At 37.3% G+C, this 27610-nt stretch overlaps 1 protein-coding gene across 2 annotated transcripts in view; it reads right to left on the reverse strand.

Annotated features, from left to right (window-relative positions):
• Cpne8 (copine 8) overlaps window positions 1-27610 on the reverse strand; it is a 162408-nt gene that overhangs the window by 74056 nt on the left and 60742 nt on the right. For both annotated transcript variants that reach the window (XM_087899191.1, XM_087899190.1), the window contains 4 exons: window positions 23221-23284; window positions 9649-9752; window positions 7256-7360; window positions 5804-5845 (listed from right to left, as the gene is read on the reverse strand). In XM_087899191.1, coding sequence (XP_087755317.1) covers window positions 5804-5845; window positions 7256-7360; window positions 9649-9752; window positions 23221-23284 — 315 coding nt within the window. The remainder of the gene's footprint in view (window positions 1-5803; window positions 5846-7255; window positions 7361-9648; window positions 9753-23220; window positions 23285-27610) is intronic.

Here is a 27610-nt window from a genome sequence, read left to right on the forward strand (position 1 = left end):
CACATAAGAAGGACAACCTATCTGAGTATTAGCTGACTTCTTGATCAAAACTTTAAAAGTCCAAAGAAACTTCGGCATAGTACTACAAGTTCTAGAAGACCATAGATGCTGCTTAAAACTTTGAAAGCCCAAAGAAACTGGGACAATACTACAAGTTCTATATGACCATAGATGGGAACCCAGACTACTGTACCCAGCTAAACTACTTGCCATAGTAGAAGGAAAAATAAAATCTCTCTATGAGATAAACAAGCGGAAAGAATTCATGTCCATTGAGCCAGTCTTGCTGAAACTACTGGGGGCAATAAATAGAATGAGAGAGGAATGGGCACAACCAAGAGAGGAAAAAGAAAGAAAATGAAACTGTAAATTCTGAAACACAAACTAGGAATAAAAACACAACTACAGTGACAGCAGTCAGCACACGCCTTTCCATGATGACTTTAAATAGTGGCCTCAAGCCATCCATCAAAAGACATGGGTCACTTAAATGGTTTAAAAAAATGAAAGCCATCATTTTATTGTCTACAAGAAACTTATCTTATTGACAAGGACCCATAGAGAAAAGTATCCAAAGAAAGAAGACCAGGTAAGAAGCAGGTGCACTATCTTATGATCTGACTCTAAACCTAAATTAATTAGAAGAGATAAAGGACACTGTGTTCCAATCAAGACAACAGTTAACCGAGAAGTTATTGCATTTGGAGACAGATGAGCAATAAAATCTCGACCACACTGTTTTATAAAAAGCATATTTCCGGACTTCAAGACACAGATGAAAAGAACTCAGTCATAGTAGGCGACTTCAATTCCACCCTTTCTCCAATAGACAGATCATTAGGACAAAAAATAAACAGAGAAGCCTCCAGATAAATGACATCGTGTATCCAATGCATTTAACTACAGATATCTGTAGAACATTCCACCCAAGCACCAAAGAATGTCCACTCTGCTCCAAAACCCACAGTAGAGTCTTTAGAACAGACTTCATATCGAATACTAAACAAAGCTCAACAAGTACAGAAAAACTTAACTAACTCTATGTATCCAATCTGACCACAATGAAACAAAGATGGAAAGAATCTCCAGAAATTAATTAAATTCACAAGGATTAAACAACATAGCACAGAATAATGAATGGTTGGAGAAGATATTAAGAGAGAAATGTTTACAAAATTCCTGAATAAGGAAGCGACAGCTAAATTAATCACAACAGAAGCTTCCCCAGAGATAAAACTCCAATGTGCTAAAGATAATTGTGATAATGTCACTATCTGAAGTGGAGGGGAGAATGGGGAGATTCACAAACATCCACGAGGGTTGAATGAGTTTCAGAAAGGTCTCAGCTGATTCAGATGTTCCTTTCAGGTGTGAAACCGACACAACCACTGGGTGCAAGCAGAGGCCCCTTACCTTAAAGTCCTGCATGAACAGTAAGAGGAAACAGTACCCTAAACCCTTGCAATTAGCATGGAAGACCCAGCAGGAAGAATTCACTAAGTGTGTGAATAAGCGGAGGATTGTGTGACTCTAGATACCCAAGGAAAGCTTGCCTGTAGTTAATGACATTTCAACAGGGTCTAAACAGAAAACCTATGCATGACCTGAGCAAGCCTGTTTTGATAGGGAAGACACTAGGAAAGATCTGTCAGCAAGGCATAGCAGACCAGCGCACTGTGTAGTTGAAAATGACTGAGGAATTTGCTGATATCTTATCAGAACCCCAGTGTGAAATGCTTATGCAATTTTCTAAAAAAAAAATATTAAAATTTAAGGACTCCAAAGCCTATTGAGGTAGACAGAAAGATTGAAAAGCAAATTAAACATAATTAGAAGATTTTACATAAAGATTAAATTCTTTAGTTAAGTTACTATACCAGGTCAACTGTTTAACATGTAACTACTCAATGGCAATTTATTCCAAAATTAATTGAACAGATTTTGCATTGACTCATTTAAATAAGTAAAGATGTTCCAGAGTTAAAAATTGATTAAGAACCTAATGCACACATAATTAAAGCAACCCATTTTGAGTATGATAATTACAAATTAAAAGGTCAGGGAACAGAATGTCACATACTACATTTGAAAGAAAAATAAAAAGACCTAAGTAGATGGAATAAAAAGTAGATATGCCTCAATAACATTCAGTTTATGAAATTCGGTTTATTGATGTTGGAAAAAAATACCTCAAAGCTTGTGGCCTGCATACACAGGACAGTAGGATTAACTGCAAGTGAATAATGGGCTAATTTTAGGGGAAGATTAAAGACAGAGTGAGGAAATTGAAAATAAAAGAGGAAAACATGAAAGGTGTATAAAATAATCTCCTAAGTGAGGTCTCACATCTCATGTTAAGCACAAGTAAAGTTCTTAAACCCTGATCTTAAGATGACAGAATCCCAGAACAGCAACTTTCAACAAACAGGCTTAGCAAAACCCACTAAAGGAAACAGACCAGCAGACCTACCATTGTGTAGCATTTCACAGATAAAGTTTGTACTTATAATAAATGCCATTATTGGATAGAAGGCAGTGGTCACAATGACACTTAACACTCCCTATGTAACAGTTGGAAGCTGGGATGGGATGATTGGCAGATCACTGGCTCTGTCTTTTCATCAAATCACTATGCTGCGGTAGCAACTGCCTACTTAGTCACCTCCGGCAATCAGTCACACATTACAGCCGCGTGGATTTTATGCAGAACTGTCCCATTAATGGGCCCCAATTTTGAATCAAACTGAATTCAGCTGAAAAAATAATAGGAAAGTGGGGCTTCTCAAGGACGTCCCCATTGATGGGTTTTATCACCCAGACAACCCTGTTCCTTAGCATTTTAACTTTCGCTTTTCAAAATGAAGTTTAAATATTCTGCCACATCCATGAAAGAGATAACAGGCAGGAGACGAAAAGAAGCACCACACGGAGGTGGTTTGACTTGTTGAAAATCAAGTATATCTGAGCTGATTCTTCATAATGAGGTGGCATAATACCATTGCACTCTCAGGGCACTGTCATTGTGTTTTAAAAAAAAAAAAACCCAGGTAACTACATTTCTCCTATTCCAGACTGGATCTGGACAGTAAATTCAATGTGAACTATTTAGCAATATTCTTTCATACACTTCCTACCCACAATGCTTTCCTCACAGAAGGAAATCCCAGGTCACAGGTGTACTTTAAGTTCCCATTCTGGGGACATTATCATGATATAGTCACCTGTGGTTCCCTTATGAGTAATTGTGGGCAACCAATTGATCAAGTGTCTTCCTTGAAAGTTTTTAATTCAAGTATTCCCTCTAGACCATACGCACTAGTTTTGAATGGCTAAATGTCCACACAAAGTAATACACAGAGTTCTCACGTTCTCCGTTTGTCCTGGGGATTAGACTCAGGGTTTTAGAGGTAGCCTATTGCTCGATATTTAGGCAATTTATTTACTTTTATTTCTTATTTTGAGACATGATCTCATTAATTGCCTGAGGGCTTTGAAGTAACTGTATAGCCCAGACAGGCCTCGAACTTGGCATCTTCCTGTCTCTGCCTCCTGAATAGTTAGAATTACAGAAATGGAAACCATGCCCAAGTGATATAATGTTTCATATAATTCATGTCCTATAGATTATGTCATAGCCAAAACAATGCTATTCAGTGAAGCAGCCCCAGCATGTGGATGCTGTCTTTAAGGATCTTGAAACACGATGAGTCTCAACTGAGCTGCACTCTAAGCATAAGACACACGTCGGATTTTAAAGAATGTGTTAAGAGTGCACTTTCTAATTTAATTATTTAACCATTGCTACAGTAACTCTGTTACTAAAAGGTAACATTTTATGTACCTAAGATTAAATCATTATTACATTGAAGCTGCTGATTTACATTTACATTCTAGTTTTGCCAAAAGAAAATTGAAAATTATCCATGTGATTTGGTGTGGTGGTTTGAATAGGTCTGGCCACCATAGACTCATGTGTTTAAAACGCTTGGTCCATAGGAAGTGGTACTATTAGGAGGTATGGCCTTGTTGGAGTAGGAATGGGAAGTGTGTCACCATAGAGGGGGACTTTACGGTCTTATGTGCTCAAGCTATACCCAGTGTGGCACACAGTCTCCTCTGCTGTCTGCTAATCAAAATGTAGAACACCCAGCTACCTCTCCAGCACTGTCTGCATGCAAACCACCATGTCCTTTCATGACAATAAAGGACTAAACCTCTGAAGCTAAAAAGCTAGTCCCAATTTAACGTTTTCCTTTATAGACCATGCTTCATAACAATGGAAACCCAAACTAAGATACTTGAATTATTTTCTTGGAACTGTTCAAAATAAAAGATGGTCCACTGGGCTGAGCATGGTGGTACAAACTTTTAATCTTCATACTCAAGAGGCAGAGGCAAAGAGAGTTCTCAGAGCTTGAGGCCAGTCTGATCTAAATAGCAAGTTCAAGGTTAACCAGAACTATGTAGTAGCTCAAAAACAAAGAAAAACAAAATAAAACAAAAACAACTCATAATGCTTTTGGTAAAAGAAACATCAAAATATCTGGGCATTACAGGAAACACAAAATGAGAGGGGTACAGAAGAATTTCAGACATTAAAGAGAGCAGAAAGGAAACATAGCAGGGTCCTTTTGATCATTAATTACAGTGTTATAAAGCATGTATGTCATATTTGGAAACTGTTGGATAAATAAACATTTTTGTAGTACGACTGTCATTACCCCACACAGAACAAAGGCTATCAACTGGCATAAAGACCTGTATGATGATCATTATTTAATCATAAAATTAACATCTGAGTTTCATTATCTGTATTATTTTCTGTTATAACCTAACATGTTTTCAAATCTCATTAGTTATTTAATTGAGAGTATTAGTGAGAATTTAATAAATAATTTATTTTAGCCTTTTATAATTCATTCATAAATTGAATATTCAGTTAAAATTTAAGCAGCTACTTCTGGGTACATGTATGATATAAAAATATGCAGTAACATTTTATTTCAAAATGCTGATCTGTATTTTAAATGAAGGTAAAGACACTTTGTCCTAGAACTAAAAGGAATTATTAAAAGATTGCAACATCTTTCACCAATCTGTTCACATAATTTATTCCCAAGGAATATTTAACTTTCTCCCTAAAGATCTTTTCTTCTAACCTCATCATTTGTATTTTCAGTCTTCTTGGGTTCCAATATTTTCTTTGATTCTAAATCTGATCTCTCAAAAATCAATAATCATGGGGATGTACCTCAACAGTCCTTGTCATGTGTAAGGTTCAGGTTTTATTGCCACCATCATAAAAATAAATAGTGTGGGTTTTTTTTTGATATTTTTTAGTGTGTGTGTGTGTGTGTGTGTGTGTGTGTGTGTGTGTGTGTGTTTGCTTACATTCCCTTGAGTGGCATGTCAAACACTTCATAGGATCCTTCACAGAACCTCTGAGCTGGAACAATGGCAATCTCTCTTCTGGAGCTCTGAAAATAGATGCCTGTGTGCTGAACACATTATCAAAGCATCAAGGCCAATCATGAAATCCTTATTGTAAGTGAAGAAAGACTTCACTGTAGTCTCAAAGTTGAACAAAATATATTGCTTTTAAAATCACGTGTAAACCCATCAGTATTGTACTTTTAAGCAGAAAAACATGCGCTTAAGGAAAACATCAGCGTCCTCTGCACACAGTCTGCTCAGGTCGCACTAAAGTCTCAGAAACAGGACGCGCGCGAAGCCTCATCTGCACACAGTCTGCTCGCTCAGGCTGCGCTAAAGTCTCAGAAACAGGACGCACGTGAAGCCTTACCTCCCATCTCGGTCCCAGTCATACACTTCTACTTTGATCGTTCTGTCAGGAGGAAAACACACACAAAAAAAGTGGTTTACATAAAATAATATGATCCAATAACATAACATTCAAACAATATGATCAGAATCTATGAAATAAAATCCATCCAGTTGTCCTTAGAGAATATGGGCTTACAAATTTCACAAAGTAAATTGAAGTTGATTTAGCTAATTTCATTACTACCATATAATATACATCGTGAAATCAGTTTCAAGAATCTCTATTAATTCTTCAATGCACAGAGAAAGCAAGGTGGACAACATAACTTCTCAGTGGAAGATAGACCCACTTCTTCCCTCTTGGAGACCACTGTCATGGCACATATTCCTCAAATCCACACGGATTAGCGTCACCTGGAGACCTCATCACAATGAGGCTTACTAGACGTCTTTCCCAGAGCTTTTGGTTCAACAGGTCTGAGGTGAGTCTGGAAACCTTAATTTTTAACAAGGTGACGTGGTAGCACCGACAATACTCATCGGAAAACATATAAGAAATGCTTTCTTAGGGTAAGAATGAACCAGTTCAATAAAGTTAGTCTCACCTACCAATGATGATATCAAATGTTTAAAAGTAAACATGATAAATTGCTACCAATTCTCAGCATGATATTTATTAATAGAATCAACCACCCTTGAATGATGCACTTGGCAGTGAGTCATTGGAAGCAGGCATTTATGGCCAGGTTGAGCTACACAGCAAGGCCCTGTTTCAACATTACATAAAAGACAATGGTTTATATTTTACTAACATATAAGTAGTAAGACTAGTAAAACAATAAAAAATAGAAATTGTATTTATTTATATACTTTTAGTTTTGATTCTATAGAGATTTTTATATAATGGTTTCCAAAAAATGGAAAACTTCACTATTATGAATCTTCAAGGGTGCTGGAAGGATTAGAGTGCTTGGGTAGACCTTATTAAAATGTCTTCCTTGTATATGTAGGGCCTGTATGAGCCCATGAGCACAGTTATACCCGAGTGACAGTACTCTGGCCAATGTCCTGTCCACGGAAAGCACCTCTGTGCCACACTCTAGCAGCGTGGGCCACTGAGGCAATGGGCAGCCTGGGGCAATGAGAATTTAGAAACCATATTTAAATAGTAAGCTACAAGTTCACTAATCTTCCATTTATTTTTAGCACTTAGCACAAGCTTATCTTGAGAAAAACAATCCAATTAAGCAAGCTTTAATTAGTAAAAATTTTATCTATTCCCCAACTCATTATGGATTAAGGCCACGTTGCTTGAATTTTTTTTAAAAAATAACTCCGTGCTTTGGTAGAAAAAATGATATGTTTACTAAGATGAAGAAACCACTTTCAGAAAAATATGACGGGATTAGATTCCAGTTCCACAGACCGTGAACAATTTGCATCCTCAGCTTGAACGTCTCGGCTGTCTTACCTGTCGTAATCCCCATTGCACAAGGCTCTGACTGAGATCTTGAAGGCTTGCCACACAGGATTTAGAGTGTTTTTGACAACTTCTGTCTTGTGACAAATAGTAAAACTGTGAAAAGAGTTTTCAATTATGAAGTTATAGATAAATATGTGTAATGCCTTAAAATTATATATATATATATATAAATCAATAATTCATTTTTGATTTTATTAGCCATGCCTGTCTGTCATCATTTTATTAGCCATGCCTGTCTGTGGGCAGAGTTAGTGTTGTGAATCCCTGGCTGCTACTGCTGCCTGACTTCAAATACAAACATAGATTTATAAACTTGTGACATCTACTCTTTAGAATACTAAAAATAAGATGTGGCAATATTTACCCCAAACAATTTTCTGTAAAGCCAATAAATTCTAAAGCTATTTTATAAAAACCTAAGGTACTCAACTAAGGTCAATGGCTTTTGGCAAATTTGCTTAAAGTAAGGTCAACGTTTATGTTACGATCCTGGAGTCACCAGATGTGAAATTTAATGATTTCACATTGGGAATATTTCCTCCTAAGATAATGACTTCTTCTGCTCAAGGAGATTTTCATAAACCAGGAATTGTTTTTATTTGTTTAATCATTCTTATTTCTAGCACACTGTATGAAGCTATAGACATAAAACGCTGCCTAGTAGGCATTCCATTGCCGGAGTAATGACCGAACATCTTCACTGGATTCAGATGCGACCTCCCTAGTAGCCAGGAGCCTTGTTGTGTAAATATCAGGCTGTGTGTACATGTTTACAACTGACAAAGTCACACAAAAACGTTCTAAATAAGTAACCTGTCAGGAAGTTTTATATGAAGCTCTCAACCAAACATACTACTTGCATAGGAAAATTGTTACTTAGTTATGAACATAGTGTGATAAAATCAAGGAAATCAAGGAAATCAAGAAAACAGAAATTTATAATTATATACTAGAAAGAGTTTTAATTATTGCTTCCAGTACAGATTGTTTTAACCTATTGTCTGGAAGGCAAATTTAGAAATAGCTTCACATTTAAATAATGTAAAAACAAAGAACAGATCTTGCACTTAAAAATATATGTAAGTAAGCAGTATTAAAATTATTTTTCAGTCAAGTATCATTAAAATATCTATAAATGTTTTAATGTATCCATTGATTCATGTGTTGACACAGATGGTAAAATAGTTTTCAATAAATGGGAAAATATGTCTGAAATAAGATATATCAATTTTAAGAATTAATTTTCAATGACTTGAAGGTCTGAAACAGTTTTACTTTAGAAGAACTATATTTCACTTGATTTAAAATACCATTTGTATAAGCAGAATCTATTTTCACAACAAAAGCATCATTAAATGTGTGATAAGCTGAAATCATACAAGTGTACAACTCTTAGAGATATCAGTAGCAGAACTTGTGAAACAGGCAGTTCAATCAGAAGGAGACAGAACATAGAACTGAAGAAATTCTGTCCTCCTGCTGTGTCCACAGACACAGTGTGGACAGCACCGACATCTACCACAGTCTCAGAAGCACCCCAATAGCAGCTAAGCCTTGAGCTCCATTTCCTCCACTTTCAATTTCTAAGCGACATTTTCTCTTTAGATAATATTTCACTATGCATTTTCCAGACAAACAAACAATACATAAAACAATATTAACAATAGAGAAGCGTTAAGCTCTGATGTGTTGGAGAGTTTGACACGAGTTTGTATAGTAATTCATTCCTTCCTTCCCTAGTGAGGAGGATCACCCCATTGATAGGTCAGGAAACTGTATCTAAGTACATGTTATCAGAGTCATTAAGTATCAGACATGAGCTACTTCTTGGCAACATACTCTCAGCCATATTTCTAGCTACTAAACTTTCTCATAAATGTGAACAGTAAAATATGAACCACAGGAATGAATAATCAGAAAAGAGGGTCATACACAGCGAACTCAGCACACACTCAACTAGTCATGACTGGCAAACACTACACAACACTGAAAAACTTCCCTGAGCTTTCCACCCCAAGGTTTCTTGGAAAATCATGGTAGGCCACCATAATACATGTCCCCCCACTCTCTTCCACAACAAATGGCTGCCACTCAATTCTATAGAAAATATAATTAGCAGTTCAGGTTTTTAAAAATTGCCATTATTCTACATTGTTAGAAGAGAGAAAATTTTTATAGAAAAACAAAGAGAAATCATAAACTAATTTATATGTTAGACATAACATGTATATGCTTATGAGATTAGTTTGAAATAAAAAGCACATCCATCTTTAGAATATCATATATTTTATTCCATTTACTAACTTGAAGATATCTGAAAAAAATAATAGCACACACATTAGCATTACCCTGGCACTGGGTGGAGCAGAATACAAACCCACCTTCCATCCTCATTACTTCGATAAAATACAAGAAAAGGATCCGACTTCCCGAAAAAATCCTTCTTGTCCAATTTGTTCGCACAAAACTGCATCAAGACAGCATCCTGAAAGCAAAATTAATAACACAGCTCAAAATCTGGGACAGGAATAGCTACAGATCACAAACACGATTTGACAAGAAAAACACATTTGTTATTTTGATGCCGCAGGCCAAGTGTTGGGAACTGTAGACAAAAAGCCATTGCTTACTGCAGGATTATGAGGGTTTAAAATATCCTGGAAATTTTCATTCAAATGCCAGACGTCTAGTATTCAGAAGCTGAGCCTGCTCCTACCCTCCAATTGGCAATGAGTGAGACAACTTCAAGGCTTTAATGTCATACAACAGTCACTGTCTCTCATTACACACATTATTGCAATTCCTGATCACTCGGGATAGGTTTAATGATCATCTATTACACGGGATGCTTTTAGTAAGCCCTTGTTACAATATAGTTGGGAGAAATTGGCTATTATAAAGCAGCAGAGCACAATGTCTGAAAACTAAAATCATTTCTTTGGTGTTTGGGTTCAAGAGAAATGAAGCACCTTCCTTTGTGTGTGCAGCATAATTGACATCTGTGACAATTGCAGACTAATCATTATAATCGATTGGTTTATCCAGGCACTTATACTCTGAGTAATTTCAAAGTACTATCTGGCTATCATACTAAGGAAGTTAAACACTATTAAATTGAGCAGACTAAGTGTTTTTAGTGGTAGAAAATGTACAGTTATTTAAACTTCAAATCAATACTCTGAGAATTTATGGTGTGTTTGTGTGTGTGTGAACTTCATTCATGAGCACTAAATCTATACTACTCCTGTCCTTCCTCTTCTAACCTCTCCTTGTCACTCATCTCCCTCTCAAATTCATGACCTCTTCTTCAATTATTGTTACAAGTAAATGCATGTGTGTGTATGTATAAGTACATATGCCCCTGTGCATATATAACTTACTGAAACTATTTAGCATTATTCATATGCACATATGTCCAGGGCTGACCACTTGAGAATAGAGAACTATGTGGGAGCTTATCCCAAGGTGAAAATGATTCTCCCTCTCTTGGCAGCCCTTGAGAGCCTCTAGCTCTCATCTAGCAGGGGACTACATGGAATTTCCACCACCCATACTGGCAAGCCAAAAGATTTTATCAGTATACCAGACCTGTTAAAGCCACCATACTGTTGGAATTTCATGTTAACATTTTCTCTGTCACATCTAAGAGACAATATTTAGAAGCAGGTGACCAACATCGCTCCCTCCTACAATATTTCCGCCCACTCTTCTCCAATTCTTCTTGAGCTTAATTATGTGTAGTGGTTGTGTTTCTGATGTATCATTTGGGGTTCAGTACCACATAGTCTCTTATTCTCTGCATCTGGTCTTTCAGCTGTGTATTTCTTTAACAGTCTCTGCTGCAAAAACAAAGCTTCTCTGATGAGACTTAAGAGTTACTGTTATCCAGAAGCATAAGGATAAGTATTTAGAATATAACTAGACCTCATATTACTTTTAAAAAACGGCAGAAGTAGGTTGTTTAGGTCCTATGACCTCTCCAGTCATGAAAAATTGGAAAGGGTTCAGAATTGCAATTCCTTCATATCAAGATAGTCTGAAGTGCAATTAGACAGCTCTTGGTTAACCCCAAGATAAAAGTGACACTCTTGCAATATTATGGATATGTTGCTTGTTTAGTTATTGCTGTGGATTCTAGGTTTACAGCTGGGTAGGATGATTGTTTTCTACTTTGGCGGCTTAATAGTACCTCTGAATACTATGGGATGGGAGCTAACTTTCGAGAGACTTATAGGACAATTCCCGCTCAAATCCTCCAAGATCTGTGTCCGAAGTTTGTAGGATCTTTTACCTTCATGTCCTGGGAGGCAAGTAAGGACAGTGACAATGTCCTATATTGTTTTGGGAGATTCTCCTACTTCCCAAACAAACAGCTCAAGGGGAGGTTTTACGTGCCTGGCACTAGGGGTCTTGTCACAGTACAAGGGTCTTGGGGAAAGCGTCACTCCACATGGCATAAATAAGTCAAACATACATATATGCATATGAATAGATACATATGCAAGCTTGTATAATAATGTGACTCCCTATGATTTTTTCATGCTTATGTAAACTTGCAAAATAATGATTCCCTATGGCTTTTTCAAACATTCTTGGTGTTATTTCCTTCCTTCCTCCCTCAAGCCTTGAATTAAGCTTCCTTCCCATTTGCTACTGAAAATCCTCATCTTTTTACATTAGCCTGCTAATAGGCCTGTCTGCTACTATTCTCTTTCCCAGAGCTACATTTCACCTCCCCTCTCTTTTATCCCATGCTCCCTTTCTATTTTTCTGGCTTCTTCAGTTACTTCAGGTTATACAGGCAAGCACACCCGAAGATTTGGAGCGAGGATCTACAAATGAGACACAGCAGCTGACCTTTGTCTTTCAGGATCTGGGTTATGCAACTCAATATTTTTCAATTGTACCCATTTACCTGAAAATTCCATGGCTTATTATTTATGGATGAATCTAGTTCAAGTATGCATATGTATCACATTTTCATTATACATTTGTGGGTTGAATGGCATTGGGCTTTTTCTATTCCCTTGGTATTGTGGATAAAGCAGCAATGAATATGACTGTACAAGTATCTGGGGCATAGGGTGTGTAGTCCTTAATGATCATTCTGCTTTTAGTTTTTGAGAATGCGCTATGTTGATTCTCAGCCCATTTTGGGTGGTGTCATCCCTGGTCTGCTATGTATTTGGGATGGTTGTAGTTATGTGCACTCATGTTTGGGTCTTCAATTTTGTTTCATTGGTCTACATGTACTTTCCTGTGCCAATGTCATTTGTTTTATTACAGTCAGTAATACGACTTGAGATTTGGTATGGCAATGGCCATTCCTCCAGCACTGTTCTGTTGGCTCAGGATTGCTTTGGATTTTATGATATTTTTTCTACTTATGTGAAGAATGTCATGGGGATTTTGATTGGGATTGCATTGAATCTATATGATGCTTTTGGTAGGATGCTCTTTTTTACAAAAATTAATCTTATCAATCCATAAGCATGAGGGAGGTCTTTCTATCTTCTAGTGTCTTTCTGAATCCCTTTCTTCAGATATTTAAGGCTTTTATTACAAAGCTCTGTTACCTCAATGGTTAGGATTATTCCTAGCTATCTCTTTGTTGAGGCTATTGTGAATGGGAGTGTTCCTGTGATCTCAGGGAGCTGGTTATCAGCATAAGGAAAGGATACTGAGCTTGTATCCAGTTACTTTGCTGGAAGTATTGTAAATAGTATCTGATGTAAATTTGGAGTTCTTATATGTACTATCATCTAAAAATATGGATAATATGATTTCTTTTCCTATTTGTATCCATTTAATTCCCTTCTCTTGTCATATTGCTCTAGCCAGGGGTTTAAGCATTATATTCAAAATGAGTAAGGATTGTGTACATTCCTTACTTCAGTGGTGGTGCTTACCATGTTGAGTTTGTTCCTCCCAGTCCTGTTCAAGGAACATTTACCATGAAAGCATGTTGTATTTTGTTAAAGACTTTTTCTGCATCTATTGATGGGATCATGTGATTTTTTGGTCTTTAAGTCCATTTATATGATGTACTACATTTTTTGATTTATATATGGTGAATTTTCCTGATACCTTTGCAATAAAGCTGATCTGATTATGGTGGATGATCTTTTTCAGTGGCTCTCAACCTGTGGGTCCGGATTCCTTTAGGGGTCACATATCAGATATCCTGCATTTCAGATATTTACATTATGATTCATAACAGAAGCAAAATTTCAGTTATGAAGTAGAAGCAAAATAATTTTATGGTTGGGTCATCACAACATGAGGAACTCTATTAAAATGTGGCATGCAAAATTAGGAAGACTGAGAAGCACTGTTAAATGTTTGACTGTATTTGGTTTTCAAGTATTTTATTGAAAAGTTTTGCATCTAAGGCTTATAGTTTTGTAGCTATAGGCCTGTAGCTTTCTTTTTTTCTTATGTCTTTACCTGGTCTTTTTATTAGAGTAATACTTCATAGAAGGAGTTTAGAAATGTTCCCTGTCCTTGAAAACAAAGGTGGGCATCTTTGGGGTAATAAAATGATAGATTTTTTTTTAGAACCTGGAGTATAAATTACTTCAGGTTCTTCTAGCCATTAAAGTTTCCATTGAGAAGTCTGAGAAGTCATTTGTTACCACATTCTAGGTGGAATCAATGTTGTGGGGTCCTTATTCAAATAATTTTTCCAATGTATGTGACATGTGTCCTTTATAGCTTGTAGTCTTTACTGTTTTTTTCCCTGTATATCTGACATTTTAACTATAATATTACATGGGAAATTTCTTATTTGGTACTCTTTGACTTGTATTCTGGATGTTTCTTGCATCGTTTCTAAATTGGAGGAAGTTTAATTCTACGATTCTACCGAAGATCTGGTCTAGTCGATTATCCCGTGGTATTTTCTTTATGTATTCTTGCAATTCATAGATCTTTTCATGGTATCCCAAAGTTCTTGAATATTCTTTTCAGTGCTTTTTCATGATCTTTTCTTGAGTGGTCCAATTTCTCTGTTCCATCTTCAAGTCTTGATTCAAAAAGAGGGGCTCTATTTCCAAAAACAGTGTTTCACTAGACTATAGCCAAAAGAACTGAGTACGTTGGAAAATCTGTGGAAAGATGCTTGGAGAGCAGAGCCATTGCATTAAATTTTGTACTTTTGTGTTGGACAGAGGTCTGATGCTACAAATATGACTAATTTTGCTAATTCTATTAGAGTATTGATGGTGAATATGATGTCACTGAAGAAATAACTTCTTTAGTATTGTTAGAAGATACAACTAAATCAAAGGATTTACATGAAGTGGTAAAAACATGTTAAAGCAATTTATTTTTCCATTGTCAGTATATCTGATGCTGCTCCAGTGATACCAGATAAAGGAGAGGGGCTTGTAAAATTGGTAGAAGGTGATGCAATTGCTGCACAGTACTCAAGCTTAATTGAGTATCTTTGCATAGTACAACAAAAACGTTCAGGCAGAAAAGTCTTAAAAATGTACAGAAGCATGCAAATCATCATCAATCCTGAATTTCATAAGAACCAATGGGTCAAACTCTCACCAACTCCAGAAATTCCTTACAAGTGTTGATGCTGACAATGATAGCATCATATATTTGGGGGTTGTAAGATACCTAGGTAGGGACCAAATATAGAAAATACTTAAGATTATAACAAATTAATAAATCATTTGAGGTTTGAGAACCAAAATTTACTTTGTTGCCAGAACTTGAGAATGAAAATTAATTTACGGTGGCGTGAATTTTTAGTAGAGTAACCACTTATTTAAATGAATTAAACACAAGTCTTTTGCCGTCTTTTTTTCTTTTTTGTTTATTTGTTTGTTTTTATTTTTTGTTTTTTCGAGACGAGGTTTCTCTGTATCTTTGGTGCCTGAGTCTTTTAAAGGTAAAAAAAATTGTTGAAGAAAATTTTCATATCATATCAGTGTATAGATGAGAAAGAAATTATGACAAGTTCAAAATAAGGCAAGCAATTTTAGGCATTTCAGTATGTTGACTAAACACAGTCCCATGAACTGCAGAAAACATACGACTATCATTGATTCCCTTAGCTTCCCTTCTAGGCTATTGCCTTTCCTTTGTACTAGCTGTCAATATCCAGGAACACTTTCTACAGGGTGCCCAATGGTCATACTTTATGCGGACACAGGTAGGTAATATTCCTTATTCTTCCTGTCATTCATTACTATTTCTCCAGGCTCACCCTCAGCTGTGTAACAATCTGTTGTCAGGTGTCCCTCCCCACACACTACCTTCATTCCCCAGGAATTCCACCTTTGGTGTAGATACAACTTAGCTCTTTCCTGCTGACCCTCACAGCTTTCCCTTCTCTTTCATTTCCATTCTGTTATATCAATCACCAATACTCAGAAACACATTCTACCAAGGACTCACAGAAGCCACACTGGACTGGGACTTAGGTAGGTGATTGTCACTGTCCTTCGGTTTCTACATTACACTATGACCAGACTTACTCTTAGCTCTACAGCAGCCTGATTTCTGCAGCCCCAACAGCATTCCCTGGAGACTCCAGCTCTTACTGGAGATCTAGAATCTCCCTAGCCCTTTCATTCCTGTCTCACCAAATTTATTTTTTGTCTTAGTGTACCCTGCATGCAGGAGTCCCTCCTCCTACCACACCTCTACTCCCTGGGGAATCGACCACTTGGAACATGGACCCATTACCTCCAGCTCATTCCCATAGCCCATCTCCTCTTTTCCTCCATTCCATCTCCATCATATTATACCATCGACAGACCTGTGAAAGTAGTCTCTATAGAGATGCCATAGCCATCTCATTAACCTGGGATCCAGAAAGGGCATCAAATACCCACCCAATAAGACAGGAACAGCTATCAACAACTAGAAACACCTCAGTACTAAAAACTACAGAAGCCTAGACTCCATCACAAAAACATATACATGGACACGCAAGACAATATGCCTCGCAAGAACCCAGATACCTACACAGTACATCCTGAGAAATGTAGTATCGGTGAAGCACAAGACAAGGACTTCAAAGCAGCAATTAAGATAGATCCAAAGACCTTAGCAAGTATATGAACGAACCCCATAGTGAGGACCATGGAAACACAAAAGAAATAGCTGAAGGAAATAATGAATGCAATTCAAGACATGAAGGATGGATTTAGCAAAGAAAAATAATCACTAAAAAAAACTCAAACTGAAATTAAACCTGAAATAAAAAATTTATAAAGTCATACGAATACCCCAGAAGTAGGCCTTGCCAACTACAAGACACAGAAGAGATAATCTCAGGTGTTAAAGACAGGATAGAATAAATGAAAGCCTCAGTCAAAAGAGGGTGAAATCTAAAAATATCCAGGCACAAACAATCTAGTAAATCCAGGGAATTAAGTAAAGACCAAGTCTAAGGATAATAAAAACAATGAGAAGAAACCCAGGTCAAAGACATTTTCAACAAAAAATCACAGGATAAAATTTTCCCAATTCAAATAAGGAGGTGACTATCATGGAATATTGAGCAGACAGAACATCAAATAGACAGGACTAGAAAAGAAATTCCTCATTACACATAATAATCAAAATATTAATTGTATAGAACAAAGAAAAGATATTAAAAATTGCAAGGGGAAAGGACCAAATAATATATAAAGGCAAGTCAAATAAGATAACAGTTGATATCTCAATGAAGACTCTGATATCCAGAAGGATCTAGTTGGATATTCTACAATCTCTGAGAGACAAAAAATGTCAGCACAGACTAGTAAATCTAATAAAACTATCAATCAGAATAGACTGAGAAAGATAAACATTCCAAAATAAAACCAGAGCAATGTTTATCTACCAATACAGCTCTACTGAAGGTACTAGAAACAAAACTTTGTGGAGATGTTAAGTGCATGCAAGATGATACAAGAAAGAAATAATGTCAGAACAGTAAAACAAAAAAGGGAGGAAATTCCATGAGAAAAAATAACAGGAATCAATAAATACTGCTTATTTAAAACACCAAATATTAATTAATTTCAATTACTCAATAAAAAAGCTACAAACTAACAGATTGAATTAAAAATCAGAATCTAGTTTTCTGTTGCATCTAAAAAAGATAGTTTAACATCAAGGATAGACATCACCTTGAGGTAAAAGGTTGGAAAAGGTATTAAAGCTAACTAACCCAAGAAACAAGCAGGTGAAACTATTTTAATATTTGATAAAGTAGACTTAAAGCCAAAACAAGTCAAAATCAAATGAAAACCAACAAAGAGGATACTGCAGTCCTAAACATGTATGCACCAAACACAGGACACTCAGTTCATAAAAGGAACATTACTATAGCTAAAACCACATATGGGCCCACACACAATAATAGTAGGTGACTTAATACCCTACTCTTGCCAACATTCAGGTCACCTAGACAGAAAATAATAGAGAAATGCTGGAAGAATATGTAGTAATAAATCAAATGGACTTAGCAGATAATTATAGGCCACTTCACTAAAACACGATAGATTTTACCTTCTTCTTGGCACCTCATGGAACTTTCTCTAAAACTGACCACATACTGAGAAATAAAGTGAGTCTCAAGAGAGGTAAGAAAATTGAAATAATGCCCTGTATCCTATCTGACCACCACACATTATATCTGGATATCAACAGCAGAAACAACAAAACAACTTACAAATTCAGAGAAACTGAATACCTCACTACTGGGTGAAGAATGGGTCAAAGCAAAGATCAAGTAGAAAACTTAAAACATTTTAGAATTGAAAACACAACATATCCAAACCTATGGGGCGTGGTTAAGGCAGTTCAAAGAGGAGAGTTCATAGCAATTAAGTGTCTATGTCAAAAAATATTGGGAGATCTCATAATGGTAATTTAGCAGTGCACCTGAAAGCTCTAGAATAACAAGAAGAAATAACACCCCAAAGAAGTAGATGGCAACTTAGGGGCTAAAATCAATCAAATATAAATAAAACAAGCAAACAAACCAACAACAGAAACATAAGGGATCAATGAAAAGTTGGTTCTTTGAGAAAATCAAGAAAATTGTCAAACCCTTAGGCAAATTAACTAAAAGACACAGAGAGAAGATTTAAGTTAGTAAAATTAGAGACGATAGGTAAGACATTACTTTACAGTAGATACTGAAGAAATCCAGAGAATCATGAGGACGTTTAAAAATCTGTGTTCCACCTAATTGAAAAATCTAATAGAAACAGATCAGTTTCTTGATATATAAAACCTGCCATAGTCAATCAAGATCAAATAAACAATTTAAACACACCCATAACTGTTAGTGAAATAGAAGCAGTTATTGATAGTTTCACAACAAAATCCCAGGGTCAGATGGATTGAGTATAGAATTCTACTGGACCATCTTAGAAGAATTCACACATAAATAGAAAAATTCTCAATACACATTGGCAAACCAAATCTAGGAACACATCAAAAAGATTATTAACCAGAGTGAAGTTGGCTAAATCCCAGAGTTGCAGGGATGATTCAACATATGCAAATCATTACACATACCTGCCAATTAAACAGACTGAAAGATGAAAACAAAAAGGACCATAAATGTACAGAGCAAAAAAAAAAAAAAAAAAAGACTTAAAAAATCCAAGTTCCCTTCTTAATAAAAGTCCTGAAAAGACTAGGGATACAAACAAGCAACATACCACAACCTAATAAAGACAACTTATAGTAAGTCCACAGCCAACATCGACATAAAACAATTCTTTTGAATTGAATAGAAGCAATTTGCCAAATCAGGAACAAGATAAGGATGTCCACTCTCTTCATGCATATTCAGCATAGTACTTGAAGTCTTAGCTAGAGTATAAAGACAACTGAAGGAGATTGAAGGGATGCAAACAGGAAAGGAAGAAGTCAAAGTATCTTTACTTGCAGATGATTTGATAGTATAAAGTGAACTTAAAACTGCAGCAGGAAACTTCTATGGCTGGTAAAAACTTTCAGCAAAGAAACAATGCCTTCCACAATTGTCTCAAAAAATTCCAATATTTTCAGATAATTCTAACCAAGCAAGTAAATGACATACATACACATATGTGTGTATATCAACAACAACAAAAAACTTTATGATCTTAAAAAAAAATTGAAGGAGTCATCAGAATATGCAAAGATACTCATGCTCAAGGATCAGTGGGATAAATATTGTGAAAACGTGAAAAAGGCCATCCTAGCAAAAACAAATACAGGTTCAATGCAGTCTCCATTGAAATTCTAACAAAATTCTTCACAGAAATTGAAAGGATGATTTAAAACTTCATATGAAAACCACACACCTTAAATAAATATGTATCCCAGGACAGCTAACACAATTCTGATTGATAAAAGTACTCTCGGAAGTATAATAATGAAAACAACATGGTGCTGGCATAAAAATAGATATGCTGATCAATGAAATTGAACTAAGATCCAGGCATAAATCCACAAGCCTTTGAATACCTGATTTTTTGATAAAGAACCTGGCAAAACTGAATGACTGAATGTAGAAGAAAGTAAAAGATCCTTACTTATCACCCAACATAAAATTCAACTCCAAAATGGATCAAAGGTCTCAAAATAAGGATATACCGAATCTGATAGAAAAGAACATGGGAAGTAGCCTTGAACTCATTTGCACGAAAGATTTTCTGAACAGGACAATTAATGGGACTTCACGAAGCTAAAAAAAACCTTCTGTATGGCAAACAACACTATCATTCAGACAAACTAGCAGGCTAGAAAATGGAAAAAGATCTTGACAAATTTTGTATCTGCTAGAGGCTTAGTATCTAAAATACAAAAAGAACCAAATAAACTGAATGTCATGAAAACATATGACCAAATTAAATACGGGGTACAGAACTAAGCAGAGATTTCTCTAAAGATAAAACAGATGGAGCAGCATTTTAAATGTTAAACATTTCTTAGTTATCATGGAAACACAAAATAAAATTACTGTGAGATGCCATATTATCTTTTTCAGAATGGCCTGGATAAAACAAATGGCAGCTCTTGTGGCAAGGATGTGGGGGAAGGGTGGCACTTACCCACTGCTACTGGGGCTGCAAACTTGTATAGCCACATGGGAATCAGTGTAGCAGTTACTCAGTAATCTGGAAAAACATCTACCTCCAGACCAAGCTATACTATCACTGGACAAACACACCAAAGATTTTTATATCCAACTACAGACATACTTGCTCACAAATGTTTATTGTTATTTTATTCATAATTGCAGTTCAGAAATTCAGTCTAGATGTCCACCAACTGATACGTGGGTAATGACAACGTGTTATATTTATACAATGGAATGTTAATTAGCTATTTAAAATAAAATTATAGAATCTGTAGGTAGATGGATGGAGCCAGAAAATGTCATCCTGGGTGAAGTAACACAGATTCAAAAAGAAAAATACTATTGTGTTTTCTCTCACCAACAGATGTTAGCTTCTAAATCTTCAATATGTGTGCTACAATCCATATGACCATGATGTTAGGTACATATTAGGGGACTATGAGGGAAGAGATCTCCTATTGAAGGAGAAATAGATACATTATTATTAAGAGACAGGCAAGAAACTGGAGTGGGAGAATTTAAAAGGGGATTGAAGAGAGGAATAAGGGAGAAGAGAATATGAGAAAAAACAACTAACAGCAAAACCTACTTGAGGGGGTCATATGGAAATCTGCTTCTGAAGAACATAACATACATACCTACATATGTGTGTGTGTGTTCACATATATAGTCACATGAATGTAGAAGAAACATAAATGAAATCACCAAATAATGGGAGAGAGAATGCCTAAACTCAACATCTTATGCCACCAAGTAAAATATCCACTGCAAGGAATGAATTACATCTCATTGAGTTGCTGGCCAATGGGGCCCCATGGAAACTCCCAAACATCATAGACTATTGCCAAGGCTATTGGTTGCTCTCCAGAACTGACGATAATGCCCTATTACCAAAAATAAAATTTGAACATGGAGAAACTGAGCTGGCATCTGATTAGAGGCTTGACCCTCACTGACTAGGTTTCATAATACTGAAATACACAATGCTGTGGGATTAACAAAGCACACTCAGACTGGATTTAAGGCCCATTCATATAGAACCCATCCCTAATACTGCCAGGGTAAACAAGAACCTGAGACAGGTTGGGCCATAACCCTAGGGGAAAACAAATACTATTGTTCTACTACAGGAACATAGTGATAAAATGACTCTCAGTGATATTCTGCTATACCCATAATTCAGTGCCTTGCTCGGTCATCATCAGAGACACTCCCCCTGCAGAAGATGGAAACTAATACAGAAAGAGACTCACAAGTGGACAATGTGCAATTCGTACTCTCTCGTAATGGAAAAATTAGGCTTCCTCAGTGTAGTCCCTGCTGGGTATACTAACTATACTTAAGGCCAGGCATTATGCCCAGCAGTGGATAGTCAACAAAAAATGAACCCAGTGGTAATTTTGTAGACTTTTTGTTTTTATTTCTTTATTTGGGACAATTTTTGTCCTTCTAGTCATTGCTTGTACATTTGGTTTCCAATTTTGTGGTTTTGTGGGTTTAGGTTTGTGTGTGTGTGTGTGTGTGTGTATGCACATGTATTTGAGTTTCTTATTTTGTTTGTTTATTTTTGCTTTTTAGAGAAAAAGAGAGAGAGAGAGAAAGGGCATGGAGTTTTCTATTTACATTAACCAAGAAATGGAAATGGAAATGTCCTAAATGACCATCAGATATTGAATGGACAATGGGAATGCAGTATACTTACAACATGAATTATTATTATTATTATTATTATTCCTTTTGGTTTTTTGAGACATGATTTCTCTGTAGATTTGGAGCCCGTCCTGGAACTAGTTCTCATAGACCAGGCTGGCCTCAAACTCACAGAGATCTGCCTGCCTATGCCTCCCAAGTGCTGGGATTAAAGGCATGTGCCACCACTGCCCAGCTAAAACATGAAATATTATTCAGCTGCTAGGAAAAATGAAACTATTACACCTGTAGGCAAATTGAATGTAACTTAAAATATTCATTCTGAGTGAGGTAACAGACACCCCAAAAGGCAAATGTCATGTACTTTCTCTCATCTGAGGATGTTAACATTGACTCTTTAGATATATGTGTTTCATTTGCAATACTCATCTCGGTCAGGAAATTAATAAGAGGCCATGAGGAGGAGCTTTCAAGGGATGAGAGCTAGAATATGCTGTGAAGAGCTGTAGCAGTGAATACTGGGACAGGAAAAGTTAATGGGGTGGAGGTAGCAGAGGGAATATGGAAGAGGGCCTCCAACCCTGAAGATCTTTCATAACAATTATACTTCAACTTTCCTAAAAGGTACAACATACACCTGTATAAAAAGGTGGAGCATCTATGTCATGCTCTTCCTTCCCGCAGGTTCAGGTATCAGTGTGGAAGATAAGACAAAACATTCTAAGAGCCAGAGGTGGTAGAAGACTACAAGGAAGCCATTTTCTGGACACAACAGGCCAGTTTCCCGTGTCACCTCACAGTAGTGTGACAGCAGGCACAGGACTTAGTCAAGCTCAAAGCAAATAAAATCTCAGCTTAGAGTCGGGAAATTGGCACAAAGTCTCAACCCTTGGCCGAGGGGCTAGAGCAACGATAGCTGCGGGGACAGTGACAGCCATTGTGTGGCGGTGTGACTGCTGGGATGTCCAGCACCCTCCAGGGGATGGCCACATAACTGAAAGGATACGGGCAGCACAAACTGGACTGGGTGCTTTTTAGGTTTGACTTTTGATTTTTGCTTTTAAAGTGGACATAGCACTGGATGCGGAAAGTAGAGGATGTGGATCAGGAACACTTGGGGCTAGGGAGTGAATAGGATATTGTACAGGATTCTCACAAACCAGTAAAATATTCTTAAACACAAATAAGTTTTCAAAAGAAAATATTTACTTACCCTGCAGCAATTTAGCTCCTCTGCCGTTAGTATGATTGTGCCACATTTCCTGCCTGGGATTCCTCTACAACAATAAGGTCACAATTAGCCCATTTAGATCTATTTGAAGGAATTCTATTAATGAATATAGGTTTATTTTATATAATCACATAAAGAGCCTACTACTATTATTGAGGTCTTCCCCTGCAGAGTGCATTCTTAGCCTTGCCATTTACCTTGTCCTTAGATCCACATTCCCAAATTTAGGAAATCTCTTAACATCGTGAACAATATGTCAGGCCTCTGTCTGAGAAACTTCAGGTCCCTCTTGTCGTCTAACATACAAATAACATAATGTAATACAGCAAAGTTTTTTTTTCTCACAGACATCAGAAGACCCAATTTCCAGCATCTCTCCCCTCATTCATCAAACAGTGATTCACTCGTCCTTGTCTCCTCTGCCTGTGTATTCCCAGGACAGCACGTCCCAGCTGGTGTGTTGCAACTCTTGCTTCAAACTGCCTAGACCCTTCAGCGAAGTTCCACTTATTGGAAGATCATCATCACTCTGTTATGTCCTATTAAAGTCTGAACCATAAGAATTAGCATATAATTATTCTGAATTTGTTTTATGAAGCGATTTTTATGCTTTTTCTTTCAAACTGTTAAGCATTATAAGAGCGATGCTCGACCATGTCAACTCATAGTTTATATGTACCCGGTACTCAAGACATACAAGGAAAATCTCTATTCAAACTATCTCTCGTTTTATTTATGCTCGTATACTTTTAAAGGACACTGAGAGCAAAGCCAACTAGGAATATACGGGATGTATACATAGCTCCTGCTATGGTCTGGAGAAATGTTCCTCCACAGTCCAATTGCTATAGGTTTGATCCACACACTACTAGGAGGTGCGCTTAGGGCTGGGAGGTGGGAAGAGTCCTTGAGAATTCATTCTCAAAAAGAATAGTGGAACCAACATCTCTCCAGCCTCCCTTGTCTCCTAGCTGGAGAGGTACAGGTTGGAGGTGGAGGCTGCCTTCATACGACAACCCACCTCCATTGTCTCTTGTTGCCAGAAGCCCTGTACCAAGATCTTAGATTGGAATCTCCAGAGCTGCAAGCCAAAAGAAACCTTGTCTTTTTATAAAGTAATTGCATCAGCTATTTTGAGATGCAGCTGATCTACACAGTTCTCCGCCTGCAAGGAAAGAGAGAGGAATCCTTGCTAATCCTCCAGAAGGCATGGCAGGGCTCTATCGGTGTGATCTATATCAAACCATACAGCCAGGATCCTTCTGTGCATCCTTAGAATGACACAGGGAGACTCAGCCCAAGCATGGTTTATGCCCTGGAAGGTACAAGTCATTTCTAACAATCATGATATATGTGCAACCAACTGAAGTATTATTATCTTTATGGGGAAAATGCAAGGAAATGGGCAGTTAAAAATCTCAGGATTTGTGAAAATATTGATATAGGTTATATTCACTCTGAATCTGTGTCTTCTTCCTATTGGCCAAAGTGGGGCGGAAAAGAACTTAAGGAGTTGACCTCTCTAGTATCTTCCAACAAAGGTATCTCAGTGCACAAGACTTAGAAGGATACCACTCTCTCCCTTGTGGGCCATATCTTCTCACCAGCAGTGTTTCTAGTTACTGAAAACCTTAGTGGCTCTCCTGCTATGTCACAGGCACAGGCTCCTGCCCAGATCCTCCCTGGATGAGGCACGTTTATAGTTTGGCTCCAGCTGAGATAACTGAGCAACCTGGCAGTCACAGACTGTTGTTCAGAAGCCTTTGGCGTGGTGGCAAGTGGAGAAGATGCACAACAAAAGGATATTTTAACATTATGGTGAAATGTGTTCATGAGAGTCACAGCCCTCTGACTGGACACCAGGAGTCAATGGTGACTTTGAAATGTATTCTTGGTTTTAAATGTGTTATTCAAAATTCCCCCATTCTTCATGTGCTCCTAGAGTTAAGGGTTACTTTCAGACAACTAACTTAAAATAGTAACACCCACTTCCAGCTAGCAAAATATGCTTTAGTTTCCTCATGCTTTTAAAATGAATTCCCATCAACATAAATCGTTAAAATAACATTCACTGTTGATTAGCTTTGTAGATCAAACTCTCAGTGGGGTTGGGTAGGCACTCGGCCTACAGTTCCTCATAGCAGAAGCACCATGTCAGGCTAGCAGGCTGCACATTACTCTCAAGCCTGGAATGGCTGACCTCCATGACTGTGTATCTGTGCTTTCATCTTCTGCCTTTTTCAAGGGTCCGTGTGATGACATTCAATGCAGTCAGTTCATAACCTGCACTCAGCAATGTATTGTGATTTTGACTTCCTACGCAGATGCCCCCCTCACCATATGTAAAGTAGACTCACTATGGATGTGATACCATACCAAAAAAGTCACAGGAGACAAGATCCTCCATTCCATATGATCCATGTACTACACTCACGGCAAACACACAAATATGTGCTACATGCATAGTATTTGCATACTAGACAGTTATAGCACTCATGCTACAGCCATACTACAATTATTCTCCATATATAGTATACACAAAGCTCTGCATATACAAAGGTCACAAGACAAAATTCTCCATTCTATACTGCATACTCTATGACTCCATAACTTTATTCACATGCATTTTATTATTGCTATTTATTGGTTTTTATTGAGCACTACAGTTTCTCTGCTCCCCTCCCTGCCTCTGCCCTCCTCTTTAACCCTCTCCCAACGTCCCCAAGCTCCCAATTTACTCAGGATATCTTGTCTTTTTCTACTACACATGTAGATTAGATCTATGTACGTCTCTCTTAGGGTCCTCATTATTATTGTTATTTTAGCAGCTCATTTTAAACCAACTGACAGTTACCTTTAGCAAGCTACCTAATCACTTTGAAACTCAGAGTCTTCACTTGACAGCTCAAAGCAATTATGTAATTTTAAATATCATATGTCTACTAATAATGGTGCAGAATAGGCTGTACAGCTCAGGTAAGTGCTTGCCTCTCGTGTGCAAGGGCCTGAGTTCAGCCCCCACTCAGTACTGTCAAACAATAAAAGCCAAACCAAATCAAAGCACAGGCCAAACGTTCAATACATTATAGTTCTAGTATAGAATTAGTATTTATCATTATTATACTTTTGTTTTATTATGTATTATTTTAAATTGCCTGTTAATTCCAAATGTGGGATTGATGTAAGAAATGTTAAGTCCAGATAATGTAAGATCGCAGTGGGAAACTCACTTCTTTTTAATTTAGGGCATGGCACTGAATTATCTATGGCCTCACGCCATCTGGAGAATATTTGCATTGTGAAGAAGAAAGACATACTCAATGGACATACTTATAATGAAGTATCTTTCTGCAACAGAATGGTAAGTACAGTGAATACGTGTAATGGATTTGTAAAGGAGTTGCTACATACTAAAGTCTGCCCTATGCTAGAGTGAAGGAAGGTTGAGTGATTTTAGAGCGTGAGAAGCAACGCTAAGTATTAAGGCGTAGTAGGAGAGAATGCTTGTTACAGAGTTATTTTCACCAAGGCTAAGAATGAGTGAGAAGTGAAAAAGATACGCAGCGAAGGAATATTTATGATAGAACTGTCAAACATGCTCATGCTAGTCAGAGCCCTATGGTTAGACACCAGGGGTCAGTCGTGGCCTTGAGACCTAAAGATCCTACAAGGGCCGTGAACTGATTAGAACTGCAGTGATTACAAAGCCCTCAGTTATTTCAGGCCTGGAGCCAAATTACCTCCAGCTCTCATTAGGTCCCTTTAGAGCCATTCCATTCCTTACTCACCTCAGAGTCTTACCTAACAGCCTGATTATCAGATAAATCCTTTGGAAATGGACTTCCACCAACCCTAAGGCTAAGGATGTGTCATCAGATTACATTTGGGGCTTCTAACAGATCTCCCCGCCTAACTGATGCTCCCAACAAAGTATTTTTAAAGGGCCTTGATATTCTTCAATTTTTTTTTTAATTTTGAAACATTCTTATTTTACATACCAAACCCAACTCCCTCTCCCTCCCATCCTCCCACTCTTCTGCCTTCCCCTGGCCCTGTCTCCCATTCACTCCTCAGAGAGGGTAAGGCCTCCTATAGGGAGTCAACAAGTCTGTCATTGTCACTGGAGGTAGGAACAAGGCCCTTCCTTCTGTATCTTGGCTGAGCAAGGTATCCCTCCAAAAATCCTGTTCATGTAGTAGGGATAAATACTGGTTCCACTGCTAGTGGCCCCACGGACTGCCCTAGCCACACAACTGTCACTCACATTCAACAGGCCTATTTCAATCCTATGCAGGTTCCCCCACTGTCAGACCGGAGTCAGTGAGTTCCCACTAGCTCAGGCCAGTTGTTTCCATGGATATCTCCATCATAG

The sequence above is a fragment of the Myodes glareolus genome, chromosome 19, assembly GCF_982192425.1.
Source record: "Myodes glareolus chromosome 19, mMyoGla1.1, whole genome shotgun sequence".
Lineage (NCBI taxonomy): Eukaryota > Metazoa > Chordata > Mammalia > Rodentia > Cricetidae > Myodes > Myodes glareolus.